Source organism: Fulmarus glacialis, unplaced genomic scaffold, assembly GCF_000690835.1.
Source record: "Fulmarus glacialis isolate BGI_N327 unplaced genomic scaffold, ASM69083v1 scaffold15834, whole genome shotgun sequence".
NCBI classification, from domain to species: domain Eukaryota; kingdom Metazoa; phylum Chordata; class Aves; order Procellariiformes; family Procellariidae; genus Fulmarus; species Fulmarus glacialis.
Window position 1 is genome coordinate 220 of NW_009208834.1, and position 20343 is coordinate 20562.

General features: G+C 38.0%; 1 protein-coding gene across 1 annotated transcript; it reads left to right on the plus strand.

The window, feature by feature from the left end:
- Positions 1-401: 401 nt before the first annotated feature.
- On the plus strand, positions 402-19267 carry LOC104070285 (OTU domain-containing protein 4-like; the record flags this gene model as incomplete). The annotated part of the gene is made up of 16 exons (XM_009576650.1): positions 402-556; positions 2496-2553; positions 2935-3052; positions 3286-3350; positions 5585-5685; positions 7061-7185; positions 7301-7481; positions 8689-8854; positions 10059-10179; positions 12239-12294; positions 12844-12927; positions 13583-13721; positions 14744-14823; positions 14899-15013; positions 15725-15765; positions 18018-19267. Coding segments are annotated over 16 exons (2850 nt in total), but the record flags the coding sequence as incomplete, so codon positions are not given.
- Positions 19268-20343: the final 1076 nt, after the last annotated feature.

Genomic DNA, 20343 nt, shown 5'->3' on the forward strand with positions numbered 1-20343 from the left:
CCATCCAACCAATTCCTCACCCACTTGACAGTCCACCCATCAAATCCGTATCTCTCCCGTTTAGAGAGAAGGATGTTGTGGGGGACCATGTCAAAGGCCTTACAGAAGTCCAGATAGATGACATCCATAGCTCTTCCCTTGTCCACTGATGGAGTCACTCCATCATAGAAGGCCATTAGGTTGGTCAGGCAGGACTTGCCCTTGGTGAAGCCATGCTGGCTGTCTCGAATCACCTCCCTGTCCTCCATGTGCCTTAGCATAGCTTTTAATGCCTTCACTGTTTCAGTTAACACATCAAAACGCTTGCTTGCTTTGATTGAAGTAATTTGAAATGCATCTGTAATGGTGGTGTAAAATCTCATTTACCTTGTAAGTGATTTTGCCCTTCCACTTTCTCCTCCCTTTCCTCAGCTCTGCTGTACGAGTTGCTCTATGAGAAAGTATTTGATACAGATGTAAAGAAAATCATAGCAGAACTTGGTGCTGTTGGTGTGACAGAGGAAAGTAATGGTAGCAGTGATGTATCTGCTTCAGATTCAGAAGATGACAACTACAGGTAAATGTAATTTAAAAGTTAATGTAAGATGCCTGTGAGTAATACATATTAAATGAGTTTTCTGAATTTCTGGTGGGTAGTAGAATCAAACAGTTAGGGTTGAAAACTTCTACAGGTTACTAAGAAGAGAAACACGAAGAGGTAAGGTTAGAACTATGAAAGAAAGAAATATGTAATCTTTACTGTACTTAAGGACAGGGTTCTGGTTCCTCTGTTTTTCATGCAGTCTAGCTTTGGGTCTCTTTACATAATGGAATATTGCCTTTGCAACATGTCCATCTTCTTGTTTAAAATAGCAGAATCCCCTGGGAGAATTGTCAGTGTGCCAGTCTGGCATGGTAAACTCCGTGAGAATTACTTGGCTCACTCTTGCAACTGAGTAGAGTTACAGGAATCTAATCCAAGTTGTGTTGCTTCCACATTTTGGGGCTGAAATGCCTGCTTGAGATGTAGCTAATGGAGAAATAACAGATGTAGCTTGCTTCCATTTTTTTCCTTGATCTTTATGAAGTGATTATATTTGTGGGTTCATATTCCTTTTGCTGGACCTGGATGTTCTAGCTAGCTTTGAGATTTTGACCTACTGATTCCTTTTGCACAGTAAGTCTTTGACAGTGCCATTTTTGCATTTACATATTGGCAGTTTTTCTTCTGTGTAAGACTGTTCTTAAAACCCTGGCTTGTGTGAAATTCCACTGAAGCCATGGAGACTATGCTGTATTAATGCATCATGTCCCCTCTTCCTGAAACCTTTTTGGGTGCTGTAATCTGTGTGGCATGTGGCAGAAGAAACTCTTTGAGACCTCGGGAGCTGATTTCTTCCTCAAGCTGAAAACAACAGAAAGGAAGTTGATGGAAATCACCACAGAAAGAAAACCAAGTTCTGGGAAAGGGATTAGCTTCCTTTCTTGTTTGGAAAAAAAAATACTAGGGATTTCCAATTAAAATACAAAGTATTTCTGCCTCAGGGAACAATTACTGTAGTTAAAAGTCCGAGAGTGGAAACCTCTATTCTTTTCTGTTCTTGGAGCTTTCCTGGGCTTCATATGTAGTAGCATTACCCTGTATCTTTGGGATTCATAAGAAAATATACTGCTAACCTCCATAGCACCTTTGTAAATGAAAGTCATATACTCACTTGAGACTACTAAACTGAATGTTTTTGATTTAAACCATATGTCTTATGACACAAGAGCTTGTGTGTGTGACTCTTGACCTAGTTAACCCAAATTACAAACACTTTGCTGTGTTTATGAAGTCTTAAATATTTTGCTTGTCTTAAAGTTGACTTCAGCTTGTTTCATTACCTAGTTTTCCAGAAGATCTTTTTCATTTTATAAATGTGAACTTTTCAGTTATGTTGTTATTAAATATAATAGTTTATTTTGTTTTTGGGAGAAGTTAATGCTGACAGTTGCCTACAACTGCCATAGGGAAAAATACTTGTTTTTTCTCTGTGGAAAGCAATTTTTCAGCGATGTCAGGTGTGGAAGATAACAGTAAATTAGAGTGCCTAATGCCAATTAACTAGCAGAGTGGTTTTTGGTTTTAAGTTTTGGGGTTTTTTTATGTATGCTTTTGCTATGTTTTCCTTGCGTAGTTCCAAAAATTTTAGAGGATTTTTGTTTCCCTTGCCTGCCCCCCCCTTGTCTTTTTCCTTAAGATGGCTAAGTCAGTACACATAAGTTAGACTCCCTAAAACTTGTACTTAGAAACAAAAATCTTATTTTTAGCTTTATATGATATAGAAAGGTAGTTCTTGTTTTAGACTTAGCTTTTTCATTTTAAGAGATGAGGATGTTCTGTGGTATGCTTATTGTGGAAAAATATGTAGAGGGTGGTAGTTTCAGTATTTTTATACACTTCCACGATGTTTCTTACCTGATTTCCAGGCCTTATTAATACTATATTACCACAGCTCGCTTCTGTCCTTTTGCAGAAGTAAAGCTACAACAGTTAGCGATATGAATGGATTGAAGTCTCTTTCTGGCAACAAGGTATTTATATGTTAAGATTTATTTTCTTCCTAATAACTTGTACTCTGCTATATTTTTCAGCATTTAATATTCATGAGAGAATCTTGAGTTTCTAGTTTTCATAACATGTAATATCTCAAAACCTACTTATTTCTTTGAAAAGTAATGTTTGCCTTTGATGTGCCAGAAGGTGGATAATGTCCTTTTTAATGCTGCTTAGTTCTTAATTTTGTTCTAGTATCGTTAAAAGAACACCATTGAATTATTTTTTCAAAGCGTTTTATGCTTCATGTATTTTCAGCTTCTTTGTAGTTCAGTTTAAAGCTTGAGCACTGTGATTGAAAAATGGAAAACTGTACATCTTTATGTAGTTGACCATTTAGCACTTTTTGTTTCATACAGCACCTTAAGAGCAATGGGAATCCTACCTTGTTGGTCTTACCTAAAAAAGTTCTTAAATCACTCAATCCATCAGTTTACAGAAATGTTGAATATGATGTTTGGCTCCAATCCAAATGGGGTAAGTAACCGAATACTTAAAAGTTCCAACTTTTGCAAGCTGATGTATAAAGTGAAGTCCTCTTGAAGAACAGTGATGCAAATGGCAGTTTGGGTTTAGGCGGCGGTCTTCCTCACGTGGGTCAGTGTGCAGATTTAGGGCCTGAGCTTCTGGTTTGCATTTTTACTGCATCAAGAAAGTAACTCTTTTGGTGTATTTAAACTAACAGTATATTACTGCTAATGTATTTACAGATCAGCAAAAACAAGATTTTTCTATTGCTGCTGGCATGCAATACTCAGTTGGAGATAAATGTAAAGTAAGTAGTATTGAATTATAGTTTATAGAGACAGTAAGATTTTGCTCAAGATACCATTTTTCCCTCTTTCGTAACTATTTTGATATATAATTGGTACTTTCTAAATATTCTTCACTTGTGTCTTCCTACTGTGCATATGCTTATTATTTAATTGTTGGCGGAGTTCATGACTTACAGCATACATGTAGAAAAGGCATGTAAATAGAACATCTGATCAGTGCAATTTTACTGCATTAAAAAGTCACAAGGTAAACTTCAAGAGTATATTTAATAAGACGACTGTGGACCTTAACGTTAAGTATGCAAATAAGTTTGTGCAGGCTTGCTTCCATGGCGAGTCCTTGTTCGGTGTTGTAGAGTGCTGCCTCTATGTGTGAAGTAGGTGCATTTAGGGCAGTTTACTTGGTTCAGGCTAAGCTCTGTTCTTCTCTTGGTGGCTCCGTAAGCTCACTAGTTATTCCCGTGATGTGCAAAATTGTGGGGTAGGTCTGTTTTATAAAACCGATCGTTATCTCCACTGCATCTTTTGCTGATGGCTGCACTTGCTTTATCACACTACTCCATGATAAAGTGTTTGTGTCCATACAGTTGCATGATGAAGAATGAAATTTTAGTGTTTTCTGTCGTATGGTTGGACTTGATGATCTTAGAGGTCTTTTCCAACCTTAATGATTCTATGATACAGGCTTTTCTTTGGAGAGACCAAAACCAACATCATAGTTCCATGTATTTATGTTCAACTCTGGAGATAATGATTACGGTTTGTAAATTGGGTTCTTACCTCATTACTTTCAAGTAATGGAATACAGCTCGCTTTAGTTAACTGCAGATCCTGAAGATCCTGGAGTTTTGCGTGATTCTTCCTCTTGAAATATTCAAAGTGTGTTACACAGTTGCTCTTGAAATTAACATTTGTAGTATGTATTGCTGCTTAAGAAGAACAAGATTTGCCATTAAATTCTGTAGTACTCAAATGTTAGATTAATCTCCTTAGGTGTGTTAACTAAACTGGTGGTACTGACCAAATACGGTTCTTTCTAGGACATTTGACCATCTTTTAAAATAATTAATACTAATGTGAAAATATTCTATTAGGTTTATCATGAGCATGGGGGTTCTTTCAGTTTGTACTTTTTTTATTTGTGTAGTGGAATTAAGGATAGTGAGTAAATTGCAGGAAAAACACATCTCTCAACTTTAAAAAATAAAAAAAAACAAACAACAAACAAACAAAAGACCAAAAACCAAACAAAAAAAAACCCACCAAAAAAACCAAAACAAAACCCCCCCAAAACCCCGCACGAAAGAAACAAACAAAAAAACCCCCTAATGTGGAGTTGATTAATTATTGCTTAATAGTACAGGCTTAAAATTTGTATTGAAGACCCTAAGACTGTCTTGTGTAGTATTTACTAAAGGGTACAGATATTATTAGCATAAAAAACTCCGGTAATTAACATACTCTTGCTGTCAAATTTTATATATACGTGGCAAGACAGTAAATACATGGGATAAAAACATGAGAAGGGAAGATGAAGTAAATAGTGAAAAGTGGAGTTGACCAAATGAACAAAAAGCCAAATGTTGTAGCAGAATGTTATGAAATTTATTTTATATTTAACAGAAGAATTTATGAACGTGGAATGTCAGTTAGATAAGTAACACTATGATCATGTCTGAACAACTTTTTTTGGTTGTTTTAAAAAACTTTCTGAAGAATAACTTCAGAAATAATTTATGTTTATTATGTTCTTTAAATAAATTACGTTCTTAAACTGAAGTTAGTAATGAATTTTTCTTTTCTTTACATGGATTTTAACAAGGAAAAGTTTTGGGTTTTATTCTAAGAGAAAGTGTTTTCATTAAAGCTGAAAAACCTTGATACACTGATTACTTTCAACTTTCTCAGGTAGTTTGAAAGCCATGTTTCATTAAGTAGTGTTACCCGGCAAGCTTTCTGGTGTTTGTTTTTGGTTTTGGTGGGGGGTTTTTTGGGGTTTTTTGTTTGGTTGTTTTTTAAAATAGTATTTTTATTTCTTTTTGAAGAAGCGATACGGATTGAAGATTTGCTTTTGATACATTTACTGAATTACGTGATGTTTATTTCTCAGGCCTTCTGTTGCCCAGAGGAAAAGTTCTATTTTTAACATTGCTGATATTTTAAAGAGTTACATCCTCTTGTTGTCGTCTTTGAAGCTAATGCACCTTTTTTTTCTTATTCTTTTTCCTTACAGGTGCGCTTAGACCATAATGGGAAATTTTATAACGCCCATATTCAAGAAGTTTGTTCAGAAAATGGGCCAGTTGTTGTATTTGTAGAAGAGCTTGGAGCAAAGTAAGTGCTTAATCTCTTCTGGAAAAGAATGCCAAACGGAACCTTGGTAGTGGCACATTACTTTAGTTCAGAGTTAATTTCGGCCCCTGAAGTGTATCTACTTCTTTACTTGAAGCAGTACTACCAGAAAATTGTTAAGAAAACAACATACTAAATAAAAAAAGGAAAAAGGGGTTCTGCATTCATTGTTACTTCAGACTTTTTTCTTTAGTGCTAAGTAGTCTGGCTATTACCTGCAGAGTAAAACAATAACTACGTTAGTATTAGATTTTTTTTTTTTGCACAAGATTGACACCATCCTAATTAAGGGTTGCTTGTTGTGCTTAATAATTAGATGCTAGATTTGTGACAAGCTTTTCATGTTAAAAGGTCCGTCAACGCACTTAGCTCCTCTGTTGGTTGAGTAGCTCTGCCTGATTTCATACAGAGCGTGCTAGGTTGCTGTTTAGATCAGCGTCATCTTTGCCCTACCTTGGGACAAACTAGTGTTTAAAGTTGTTGGTGGGGGTTGTTGGGTTTTTTGTGTGGTGTTGGTTGGCTGGTTTTGGGTTTTTTTTTTTTTTTTTTCCGGGGTGGTAGTGGTTTTGGTTGTTTGGCAGGGTGGGGTTTTTTGTGTAGGTTTTTTTTTTGGGGGGGAGCAGGGGGCAGTGGTTTGAGACATTTTCTTGAGCTCTGCTGTAAGTTCTGTAACTCTTCTGGGGCAAAAAAACCCCACAGTTGAGTGTAGTTTGGGAAGAGGACACACTTTCAAGGTAAATGAGGGAAGGAGAAAGATGCCCATTAATATCCTGTGAGCTCCTTCTATTTTTTTAAAAAAAAAAAAAAAAGAAAATGTTGCGAGATCTGAAGATTGTCTCGCAGTTTGTTCCCGTTTTAAATTGAGATTTAACCTGATTTGAACTGTCTATTATAGATTTGAATGTCTTCCCTTCAAGTAGGTTGCTTGGACATCCTATAGTATCCTCAATTAAAAGCACAGTAATTGCTCTGGGATATAAACCACCAATACAATGTTTTTCAATGTTGACATGTATTGCAGTGTTTGTGATAAGTTTATCTGCGTATACTGCTTTTTCTGATCATTCTCCTTTTCTGTCTGCCCTGAAGACATTATAATACTCACTTCACAAATGGCTGATCATTCTTTACTGAATAAGTTTGCATCAACTTATCAGAGAGTTTTATTTTAAAAAAAAAAAGTTTGTTCTTCTTCTACACATTGCTTGAGTGTAATCATAAAGAACAAAGGACTTTGAATGCAATGTTCTCAAAAATTGAAAGATCCATCAATCTTAGTAAACATGTGGTATTAATTTATGCAAGCCCCAGTCTGGTCTTTAAGATATTTTTCCCTCCATAATTCCTTGTTTTGTAGGCATGCTGTCTCACTGAAGAGCCTTAAACCTCTTCCACAGGCCTCTCCTATGGAGGGCTGGAACACTGTGCCAGGGAAGAAGATAAAAAAGTTTTTCCCAACATGGGGGCAGAATGCTCAGCCCGGTAGGATTGTACTTGTCTTTGTGTGGCAGAATCTTTATTGTCAGATGTTTTGTCCCAAAGAGCTTAAAAAAATGATTAAAAAAAAAAAAAATCTGTTTTCATGTCTTTATCACAGATGCAGATTGCAGAGGGCCAAAGAATCAGAGCAAGTCAATAAAACCCCAGTCAGCACTACCTCCTCGACTTCAGCATACTGTGGGAACTAGGCAGCATCAGTTCTTATGTTCTGGACCCCAACCTCATCAGACCTCAAGTGAGCAAAAAGCTCTGGGCAGGAATCCTTCCCAAACTGTAAGGTAAAACTGCAAATAACATTTTCCTTATGTTGAACTCCAGTTGAGCTTCTTGGAGCCCGGGTGCCTGCTTCAGATGCTCTTTTGAAATATGTTGCCATTGAATTCTTAAGTGTTCCAAGTCCTTAAGAATACACACAAGCACAGGAAAAAAAATTCTTTTTTTATTTTTAAACCTTTTTCAAAATTGCTGCCATTGTGAGCTCCCACTTTTTTTTCTTGCATGGCAGCATCTCCCCTGGAAGCACTATACACAAAACTGCAGTTTCTTGGAGAGTGGATGTTGTGTTTTTTTTCTGGTTGAGGCTGAAGTAATGTTGCATGTAGCGCTTCTAGGGCATGGCTAAGATCTTCTCCCAGCTTCTGCAGAACCTCTCATAGAGGACTGCTTCATGTAATGACTGATCACTTGAAGGAGTACGAGGACAGCATTTTGCCTGCATTTGTTAGTAGTGATTTTTTGATTCATTGTGCTGCTGCAGCAGCAGAGTTTCTGTTTTCATCATTGCCACTCTTCTCTATCCTATCTGAAAGACTATTTTGTACTTGGCTGCAAACCCAAACTCTTCATGTTTCTATTCTGTCACTCTTCTGTATCGTAACTCCTTGTGGAATAAATGGGGCTGGGGTGTCTTTGGAGTCTGCCACATGCAACATTTTAAGGGCATTTTTCTTCCACCTTTCACCTAAATACATGAGTATCCTAAAATGTTTAGTTAAGTAATTCAGAAAGCTGAAACAGTGATGTTAAATTTTGTGTAGTGATGCTTCAGACATTGAAAACTATAATGTATTTTCCCTTTTGTTGTTGTATTTACAGAAATCTTCTTCCCCAGCTTTCTCTTGCACGTTCATAGATAGCAGATGGGGGGTGGTCAGTTCTCAGTTGGCACAGAAATGGATTAGATCACTTGATGTAGGCATTTGGTTTTTAACTATGATCTAATAATTACCATTTGTTATAAAGTCTTTCAAAATTGTATTGAACTGAATAAATCATGGACAAAATCCATTTTTTCACTTCCTTAAATTTTATGTGTATGGGTAATTTGCAGTAGGCAGAAAGGGATCTAGTATATGTGGAATCACATAAGCAGTGCTATATAAATAATTATCTTCTTTCTTCCTGCTAAACCATGAGTTTGTGTTGTGTTTGATACTGGTGAATTTTCTTTGTCAAATTGATCCCGTTTCACTTTTTCCTTTACAGAAAACCAGACCGGGAGAGAACTGAGGATCTGAACCATGGCAGCAGAGATTGTAACTACTTTGGCCTGTCTCCAGAGGAACGCAGGGAGAAACAGGCTATAGAAGAATCTCGTTCGCTTTATGAGATCCAGCAGAGAGATGAACAAGCTTTTCCTGCTCTTTCCAATGTATGCTTTTTTCATTGTAATTAATAGGGCATTTTTCATACTTGCCTATTAACTTTTAATTAGCAATTGTTGATTTGCTGTCCTTGCATTACAATACAATTCAAAGCATGAGGATATTTTCTTCACATTCACTTTCTACATAGAAATATGTGAATCTACAATGCTTTATATATTCAAGATAAGACACATACGTAGTAGTTTCCCCTGGGAATAATTAATGTCCACCATACACAGTTCTTTAGGCATGTAAATACGGCGGACACATGAGCTTCTGAAGCTGTGGGCTTCTTTCTTCATGTTCCTCCTGTCTTTGGAAGGCTTTGCACTCCCTTACAGTTACTCAGATGTTGTCTTTTTCTTGTATAGTGGGATCAAACTTCAAGGTCAGGACAGAACTTGCTCTGAAATACAGTTTAGTTTAGCTGAGAAATAGTTCAGTAAAATGGTACTGTGGTGCTTGAATTAGTATCAGAGGTGAGTAGGTGATTGTTTCTGATTTGGTTCACATAAAACCTGTTTTATTTATAAGTGACTTTTCTTTGTAGCCTGAGAACTTACTGGTGTGAGAACTTGCCTGGTGTCATAAGTAATACAAATTCTTTGTCAGACTTCCTCTTTTTCTGTTGTGGACCTGAGCTGGCTTCAGTAGATTTTCTATGTCTGAGGGAAGAATGTAGCCTTTAGATTTTGAGAGATTATTCTATTGATGCAATTTTTAAAGAAAGTGGATTGGAGTCTCAGTATATCCAGGGAGCAAGCAGATCCTGTGGGTAAAGAGCTGCTGTTTACATAGGTTTATTCTAGAGGTTGTGTGGGGCTTTTTGGATTTAAATCCTAGGGCAAACAGAAACAAGAACCAGGCTGGGAAGAATGAGTAGGTGAAAGATTAAATCTCTTAAATCTCTTGCTTTGTGGAAGTGACTTCCTGCGCTGTATCTTTCAGTTCTTGAGCAGTAATTACTTATATGCGTGTAATCAATCAAGATACTTTGCAAAGTTTAGCAATGAATGAAAGAGTGTACGAATCTGAATGATACCGACCAAGACTGCCCAATCAAGACTGCTTCCCCCCCTACCACCTTTCTGCCTATCACAGAGATGAGTATTATGTCATGAAGGCATAATAGTATCATATCAGATGATGGCAAAGTGTCATTGGACTTCTTATATAAATTCATATTTCTGCTTTTGTAAACTTCTTTAGAATCAGTCAGTCTGTCAGGCTGCTACACAGACTGTGGAAAATTTAAACCAGAAAAAGTTCTCAAATAATGAGAGAAGAAATAGCAAGTGGACAGCAGAGGCGGAAGAGCAGAAGGATAAAGGTAAAAGTAAATGTTTTTAGATCAAGACTTTTTTTTGTTTGCTTGTTTTTATTACCAGCCTCAGAATTTATTCAAGATGGGGCATTTGTTTAGGCAATAAGGGGAAAATTATCATAAGTAATTGTGCCAAACTAAGCTAGGTTCAAGGCAGCAAAGGTGTGGTTTGGGAAGAAAGTATATGTTTTCCTGCTTTGTGGCTGAGAGAGCAGGCTCCTTGCTGGGATTTTCGTAGTAAATGGGAAGAGGAACAAGAGAAACGAAAGGACTATCAGAGCTACCCTAAATTAGATCCTGTTGAAATTCTAGTGAGTGCGGCAGAAAGCGCCAGTGGGAGGAGTGTTAAGAGTGCTTACTGGAGTCAGTTAAGAGAAAAGCAGGTGAAAGTATTCAATGTGGCATGGTTAAGAACTAGCATACAATGATACAGAAAGAGGGGAGAAGATGGTGTACGGAAGAGTTGAACCCCCCCATTTACAGTAGAAAGAGCTGTCACATGGTCAAAATTTGTTGGCGTTTTCTCCCTCCCTCCAATCTGTTATAACACTCTTTAGCTTCTCTTCATTGACTCTAAGCTCTTCGTCTTCTGTGAGAAAGTGGAAATGTGGCAGTAATAGATGAAAGCTGTAGCTGTCAGAAGGTAGTTAGTAAATCTTTGCTAAATGCAACTGATAGGTTTGGTTTGGTTTTTGTTTTTGGGGTTTTTTGTTTTTAATTTTCTGTCCTGTCAGCTTTGTTGTAAGTAAACACTGAATTTGATCTTGGCTTCTTCCACTATTTTCTTTTTCCTGACTAAATAAAATTTAAACTCTTTAGCCTTCTCTTAAAAGCTGTTCCTTCTCTCTGTTTGTTTGGTTTTTTTTTTTAATTTTTCTTGTTCCATTATCTCTGGCAATAGCAGAGGCATTGCTGTTGTGTATTTATGATACTTGTGCTCCTTAGTCCCTCTTAAAACACGTAATGCCTTCTTGAATGGTCTCAGAAGGACTGATGTTACCTATTTTTCATTCTCCAAACATCTGAAAACCTGTTTCATTTGAAAACTTGTTTCATCAGCAATGCCAAAAAGAATGTTTATGTAGAGAAAGCTCTTCACCACAGTGTCATAACAGATTTTGCTGAAGTGCATGGCATGTACAGCTTGATCTGTTTTTTGTGCCACTCTGGATTGTGTTGCCTTTTCTGAAACTAGGTTAAAAATCCTGTGGGAATAAACTCTGCTTCCTTCTGAGTATTTAGAGATTCCTGTTGGTGCTTGGGGAATTGGCAGTAATTCTCATAACCAATATTGTTTCAATTTACATTGTTGTCTGGTTGTGATGGTGCATATACTAAGCTTTTAAAAAGTACATATCTATTTAGCGGCTAGTATTAAACTTATGTGCATGAATTTGATTAAGCAGTGGTAACCAGATTTGAACATAGGCTAGAACATGAAGAACTTGGTATGGATCTTATTATATGAAGGTTATGCCATGACTTTTTTCAACACAGTCTTCCCCCACCAAGTGTTTGCTGGTGCTCGAGAAATTAAACTTTCTGCATCAGTCTGAAAACTTTCTAGATCTTTTGAACTATTGAAACCTTCTGAACTGATCTCTTACTCAGTCAAAAGTAGACAAGACTTTAAGTTTCTGTTATCTTAACACTTGAATATGGAAATGCAGATCAAAACATTTTCACTTTAAGCAAAGTACAAAAACTTCTTTTCCACTAGGAGGGATTTAGCTGTCTCTTTAAACACATATCATTCATCCTATGTTTCTTTCCCGCTTCCCTCAAGCATCATCAAAATGGTTAACAAACATCAGTAAAGACCTCCTGTAGAGCTTTGAAAACCCAGGTTGAAGTAGCTGCTCTGTTACTGCCCTAACAACTGTTTATTTTAGGGTGCTTTGATCTTTGATAAAAATTGAAATTTAAATTTTCTGAAGTAATATGTGCTGAGGTAGGTTTTGTTTTGAAGGTTTAACTTTGGAAAGACAAACTTTAACTGGCTTAAGTTGTGATAGCCATAAATGGTGTAATGGTTCATTTACTAGGTTATGTCTTGGTGTTACAGAGTCAAATTCCAAGCAGATCCACTTAAGTCAGAAGCTTGAGCCAAATTCATCTGAGGTAATCTTAAAGAAAAGACCAAATTTTTTTTTAATGTTATTGCTTCTCTGATACATGATTAGCAGAGCAATAGCTGCCTTTAGAGCTGTGATTGCTGCTGCTGCTTTACAGCTTTTAGTGAAATACTTCAAAGGTTGGAGGCTTGTATTGCTGTCAGCTTTCCTCAGCCCTGGTAACCTGTACTTATAGTCTTTCTCTGCAATCTGAGTTCTCAGATCTGGGCTATCGAGAGCACTTACAAATCTGGATTTGTAATTGCTTAGTACAGTCTGTACTTTCAGTATAATGGAACCACAGAAGATTTGATGTTTACTAATAGCTACTGTGCTAACAGACCATGACCTCTGAAGTTCAGTGAAGATTTGTGGCCTCTTGTTGGCTTTTAACCTTTGCTGTTCTTTCAATGAGCAAAATGTTACACTAGTATAATAGTGATTGGGTGCTTAGCCCACTTCGTATGTAGTATGGTTTAATATCTTTGAATGCCTCTTTGATAAGTAAATTTTACTACTAGACTAGCTGTGTCTGTTGTTTCTAACTTTGCTTTAGAAGAATAGTCAAGATGAGAGTTATCCAAAAGCTTCATCTTCTTTGGAACAAGTAAAAACAGATTCTCCGATTCTTGCTGAGCAAGTAAGAAATGTTTGTTTGATTTCAAAGTTTTCCAGTCAGGAGACTTCAGACAAAGGGGAGCTTCATCACAGCCACGTATGTATTATAATACTGGCTTTTAATTACATAGTAATTTCTATGGTGATAACGCTAAAATTCCATATTTACAGTTAGGAATCTATTACGTCCACCGTAAAGAATGTAAAAGGACAACCCTTGATAGAAAAGTAAAAGTATATCCTTTCTCTTCTGAGAGGGGTTATTTCATATCTTTCTGCTAAGATAACCATGCTTTTCACTTTAAATTCTTTACCTTTGCTTTTTCAGGTTTCTCCCAAGGTTATTGGTAATCGTTTGTGAGGGTGGCTTTTCTTTTGGATGGGAGATACTTTAAATTTAATGCTTGTGGAGGTGGTTATAACGCTGATGGCTGTCTGTGGTCAGGCACGTTCTGGATAGAGCTCAGTGCAGAGTTCTTCACACAATGATGTAATGTATTTCAGATCTCTTTTATGTATACAGCCTGATATGTTACTAGTTAATATTGTGCTGTGGTGGTGGTGGTAGTCTGAATAATACTGAGTCATCAAGCTTTTTTTGGCAGAAGTCAGACAGATTAGGGGTCACCAGCAATGGTGATTTAGAATAATTTCATGTGATCTCTTTGTTTTTATAGAACCTGACAGAATGCTTACCAAGCATAACTCCAACACCCTCACCAGTCTTTTCTGAGGTGCATTTAAATCCAGCAGTGCCTTCTGTACCAGCCATTGTGCCAGCTTGGCCAAGTGAGCCAACAACCTATGGAACAGCAGGTTTGAAGAAATGTTAACATAAATCAGAAACTACTAACTGTCTTGCTAAATTGAAGATGCCTCCAGGAGACACTGTTTCATATAACTTCACATTCCAAAGACAATCATTTATAGGAATATAGTTTCTCACTGCTGAAAGCTAGTGAGAGTTCTAGTAGATCTTCGATTGCCCATATGTATAGTTTGCTTTACTCCCTACCTGAAGGTGGAAGAGGGATGGGTACTCAATTCTCCATTTTTCTCCTGAGTGGGATAGCATTGAGTTTTGAGGGGGCTTATTCTGGGGGTCTGCTTAAGGTAGCACATATTGTCAGTATGTTGAAGCTTGATATGTGTTTGTGCTCTGTGTCCCATGTAATAAGCTCCTTGTTTCACTAAGGACTCAGCTTGGGTCTGGTATGTCTGGAACTAATGAGATCCATTTGGACCTGAGCTGCAAAGCCAGTATAATGGCTTTTCTGTGCTGTGGGTATCTTCTGATATGTGGAACTAGCTTAGATTCAATATTGCTCATTAGATCAGGCGCTGTATTTTCTCTCCCACTGTTGTGTTTCTGTACAAGAACTAGCTTTCAAATCGGCATACTGTGTTCACGTGATACAGTAATAATCCTGTCATACTTGACCGCATCTGTGACAAAGATGCATAGCCCAGTTAATCTGAGCTCAGATTCAGAGTTGACTGTAAATGACTAGTCAGAATGAGAACTGCAGAGATTCACATATAAGTTTCAGTTCCCCCCTTTTCTTCCCCTTCCTATTTCCTTCTGATATTCATAATTATAAAAATAAATATGGGGAGGGTTTAGCTATTTCTGGAAAGCTTAACTGTTCCACTCTCTGAAAACTATTCTCTGCATTTAGCCAAATCTTCTTTTGTTTGTAACTTCCGGACTCAAGAATTTCCTCCTATGTCTTCCTTTTTTTTTCTCCTTTTTTTTTTTGTCTTTTGAAAATTGCTTTCCCGCGCGCGCTCTCTCTCTCTCTCCCTATCTATCTATCTATATGTTTTTTTTCCCTTAGGTATTCCAGCCCAAATACCTGCTTCTTCATTGATGCCAGCCCCAGCAACAGGACCCGACTCTATTGTATCACAGGCTCAGGTAACATCTGCTCCAGTTGCTGGAGTTCCTGTGTCGCTACAAGCAGTTAACCAGCCTTTAATGCCTTTGCCTCAGACTCTGAATCCTTATCAGGATCCGCTATACCCTGGATTCCCTTTTAATGAAAAGGGAGAAAGAGCCGTTGCACCCTCTTACTCCCTGTGCAATACTGGGGAAGACCTACCTAAAGGTGAGAAGCTAGAAGAAGGTCTGGATTTTATGCCATTTTTCCTAATAGGTTTTATTTTCTTAAAATGTAGATAAAGACAACTTCTTTGGTCCTGTTGTTAGTCTGTGTCAAAAAATCTAATTGTTGTCATTCCGCGATTTAAGGTGTGGGAGGGAATATTGAACAGAGTTGTAATTCTTTAGTTTGCGTTGCTAACATTGTGATTATTTTAAGTGGTTACGCCTGGAAATCCAATACGATCATTTTAGCGTGACCCACCATAACTTGAGGTTTTGTGAATGTAAAGGATTTTCTTTGGAGAACTGCTTCCTTTTATAGTAACAGGTTTTTTGCTTGTAATCAAAAGCTTGGAAGTTGTTGAGCATTTCCTTACTCTTCTAGGAAAAGACAGCTTTTGGCGTACTACAAATATGAACATAAAGAACATATCATGTCTGACTGCATGGTGGTATTGTTCACTGAACTGTTTCTTTAAAAATTAGAAGTTCAGTTCCACAAACTGTTAAAACTGAAATTTAAACTGCAGTTGTGTTCTAGATATCTTACTGTGGCAAAAAAAACCCCAAAACAATCAAAGACATGCAAGCAGCAACTTAATACCTATGTTTCTTTACTGAAATGGAACTTTATGCAGGGACTAATTTTTGGATCAAATGAAGTATAATATTTTAGGTCTTCATAGGTCTTTTTCTGTTTTGTTTTTTATCCTAGATAAGAATATTCTTAGATTTTTCTTCAATCTTGGTGTGAAGGTAACTCTTCAAACTTACTTACGCTTTTGTGTTCGTTTTACCATAAAATTTGCTTGTATTTGGTAGTGCTTAGAGTGCAGAAATTTGGTTGCTGCAGTTGTACACTTCAAGCTCATCTTTTAAATTTGAAATACTTTCTTATTTTGTCTTCTGTTAACTGGGATCCCAACTGCAGTCCACACTGCAGTTCAAGTCAACAGAAATAAATTTTATCTCAACAGTGATAGTGGGAACTGTTGGCTTCCAACTGTGGCTACACAGTCAACAGATCGTGCTTTACAAATTCACAGGTAAACCATTGTGAGTTTGAAGATGCATTCTTTCGGAAGCAGTGTATAGTAAAAGAGGAAAGGCACTCCGACTTTGACTATGTCTGGCAAAGGCATTGCAGTACAAATACCTAGTATGTCATTCCCTGTGGACACTCCCTTAAGCAACCTGCATGTCTGTCCTTTCTGCTCAGGTGAAGGACCACAGTATTTTACTTTTAACCCTCTAAGTAATTATAATAGCAGTTCATGTGTATATGTGGTGCAAACCTGTGTGTGTGGTTGGGGAAGAGGCTCATCCAAAAAGGCAACCTTTTCCATTTCTTGGTAAGAACTAGTTGTTTGCTTAGTTTCTCCCTTCTGCACATAAAAATGTTCCTTTTTTACCTTCTCTTACTCCTGTCAGGCAAACTCCTTTGGAAAAGGTGCTGAGAGCTCTCAGGCTTATTCCACATGACTTTGGCCATAAATAATGATTTTCTTTGGTGTCTGTGGAAAGAAGGAATGTTCAGCGCTACTTACAAAGTAAACTTAGATTTGATAACTGTGTGCCTAATACGAGTCTCTTTGCTTAATAGAAGATTCATAAGTCATTAGCAAGTGTCACTGCAAGATATTTAAACAGCATTTTTTCATAAGCCTACATATATTTGTGACTCTCCTTACTGGTACTTTGTATTATTTAGGATATAGTCTGTCATTTTGGTGCTTCAGCACCATCTACTTGTCAAAGGACCATGTTCTAGTAGTTGTGTTCCTCAGCTGGTGACCAAATAGTATGGTATACCTGGGAACTCCTTTCTGCATTACCCTGTCCACTGCTTTGATCCCAGATCCTGCCATGCTGTTATCCACACCCTTCCAGCTGCTTGTTCAGAGTGAACCGACTGGTTCCCGTTGAGAGGGGCTCTGGATAGGCTTCTCAGGATGGTTTGCTCCGGGGACTGTTTCTACAGGTGGCACAGACAAGACCGTGCCAGGTTTTGGGCTCTGCCCTCTACCTACTCCAATGTTTTCTTACACAGCCTTGTGCCTTCAGCAGCCTCGCATGGTGTTCAGTATGGCCTGAAATATGTATATTTGGCACATTGTATTAGAGAAACATCCTACAATGTTGCTCTTAGGCCAGTTGCTACGTACCATAGTACAAACACAAAGTCTGCGTTTATAAACTGTAATGTAACCGTAAGTCACTGTGTGCTAGTTAGTTAACATGGAAGTAGGGGAAAGGAAAGGGGGTCACCGCCTGAGGTGGATGACTTCGGTATTGTGAACGTAGCTCGTGTTCACTAACAGTACAGGAAAGGTTGCTGCTGAAAACGGTGTGCGTCCACTGTGTGACTCCCACCAGTAGCTGGAAAGTGTGTTGTATATTCTAACGAAACCTATCCCCCTTCTTTATGAAGGGGCCTTCTAAGAAAGCTGATCTGTGGGTTGTGTGTATATATATGGATTTCAATCTTTACAAATTTTCCTTGGGGAAATGATCTAACTTCGGGTCTCGGTGCAGTCTTTTTTTTTTTTATATAAGTGAAAATATATGCGTGGTATGACTACTTGTTGTTTTGATTGTTATCGCTTAAAATTTTGAAAAGTGAGCTAGTAGGGCAAATTGCCAATTAACAATTGTGATTCTGGAAAATGAATTTGAAATGTGTGTCTTCAAATGCACAGCTAAAGCTTGACTTAAAAGCATCATGTGTTTAAATTAACTATATAGAAATTGTTACCAAGTTTCCTTACTGCTCATTATTGTTGCCCATTGCAACTGCATTTGGAAGGAAAAGAAAAAATTAAATCATCCGCCTGAAGTCCTAGATACTTAGAATTGAGGGCAGTCACTGTAAATAAAACTAACCTTTACTTCCTGTAATTAACAGCTTCAAAATGGTAAATGACCTGTGTACTATTATGTCTGTCTGAACATTCAAAAACCCAAATACTTCTTTTTTTTTTTTTTTTTTTTAAATCCCTGTATCGCAGGCTTACGGTTGTCCCATGTGGGCACCCCATTCTTACTTGTACCCCCTGCACCAGGCCTATTTAGCTGCTTGCAGAATGTACCCAAATGTGTCCCTTCCTGTGTATCCGCACAACCCCTGGTTCCAGGAGGCTCCACCGACTCAGAATGAAAACGAAACTGCACGAACAAACAGGCACTTTCCTGTTCAGAGCGAGGCCAGATCCAACGGTCAAATTCCACAGGTTGATACTAGATCTCCATCGCTGCCTCTGATTATACCTACAGCTCAGGTGTCAGAAAGTCAAGGACAGGTCTGTGTAGAATCGGAGAATCCGGTGCAAGCTCTTCATGCAAACTATGAGGAGTCCCTGAGAGGGAAAAATATGTTCCCACAGCCACCCTTTGGACACAATCACTTTCTAGGAGCTGTTCCAATAGCACCTCCTTTCTTTTCTCACTTTTGGTATGGGTACCCAGTTCAGGGTTTTATTGAAAATTCAGTAGCAAGACCTAATGTTGTCATGTCACCCGAGGACAAAGAGGCAACAACTAGCACCTCTGCGAACGTGTATGTGGCTAAAGAATGCAGCCCTCCAGTTCCTGTGGTCAACTGTGCCGAACAGCTTCAGAAGACTAACAGCAGCAGCGGCTCGAACACCATACCGTTCCCTGTGGCTGGGGCAAGCAGTGAATGCAGTGCCCCGAAAGACACTTCAGCTAGGGCCCCTCAGTTGGAGCAAACTTGTCCTTCGGCTTCTCCTGCTAAGCAAAAAACAGCTGGGCAGCAAAATCGTTCTCCACAAACACAGGGGACTGAGAGGCAGACAGCAGTGCCCAATGCTCCGCCACTGTTGGCAGAACCACCAAAAGGTGAACTGAAAAATAGCATTCCCAGTCGTAAGGAGAAGACTGATAAAGGTAGAGATTCCAAGGGTGCTGGTAATCTGCAGACAGAAAGCAGGGCACAGAGAACGAGGGAAGAGAGCTCTGAGGATGAGAGTGAAGTCTCCGATATGCTGAGAAGTGGTAGATCCAAGCAATTTTATAACCAGACTTACGGAGGAGGCAGAAGGCCTAGACTCGAGTGGGGTTATTCCAGTAGGGGAGGATACCAGTTCCAGAGAAACGAGGAAGCCTGGAAAGGACCACCCAGCAGAAGCAGAGACGACGGCTACCAGTATCAGCGAAACTTCAGAGGCAGGCCATATAGGAATGACAGGAGAAGGGCAACACTGGGAGATAATCAGAGGGGGCATCAAGCATAGAGTGAATGGATAATTGAAATTTTTAAAATGCAAAAAGTAATTTGAAGTAGCAGTTTAAAATCTTAATCTTTCTTTTTAGTAAAGTTCAAGGATATGTTTAACTTTTGGCAAGTAAAGACTAGGAGGGTGTGAACTCCCTACCATATGGTTTTTTGGGGATTATAGAGTTTGTTTGGCTTAGCATTTTTTCCTCAATGTCAAATTAGAAAAAACAATATAGGTTTAGTGTTTGATAATTTTTTTTTTTCCCCACAAAGGTTTGAGTTTGTGATGGAAGATGGATACGTACATTTACTAGAGTGACAAATTACAGCATTTGACGTGATCTAGATTCTAAAATTGACAGTAACATTGCACCAAATATAAATGTATATTTTATCATACAATGCCTTAGTTCTGAACTGAGCTAAAGGAATTCTCAGCCTACTGCACTGTTGTCTTTAATATGCTTCCGACCCAAAGGCCTTTCATCTCAAAAGAAGAAGAAAAAAAAAAAAAAAAAAATCTGTCAAACTTGAATGTTTCTCTTCAGTGTGTTACACATATGGCAGCCAGCTAACCCTCTGTCTTAGGTATGTTGTATATAGTTCTTTTCATATTCATAGGGTATATTTTTGAATTTTAAAAAGCATTTATTTGTTGAAATCAAAATCAAGACAAGCAGTCAAGAATAGCTGTGTATGAATTGATAAGAATGGCTGTTTCCACCAAGAATTCTCAGTGCTGGTGTGACTAGAATGGTGCCTATGCCAACTGAATAATTACAAAGACAATAAAAATGTAGATGCTATGCATTTCCAAAATAATTCTGCATCTGTTATAATAGCAGAAGTTTTTTTAATGCCACTTTAACACTAATGCACTGACAAATCCTAGATATTTTGTGAGGAGAGATACATAAAGTACATGTTACTTTTTTTAAGTTTGTATGGTTGAGCTACTGTTCAGTATTCTTTTGTTGTTGCACTGTTGATGCAAATTTATGTTTTGCATGTACAACTCCTTGCTGGAACTACTTTTAAAAGCAAGATGGAGAGTCTTGGTGTGCTCTGCTCTTCCCTACAATTCAGAAGAAAGTGGC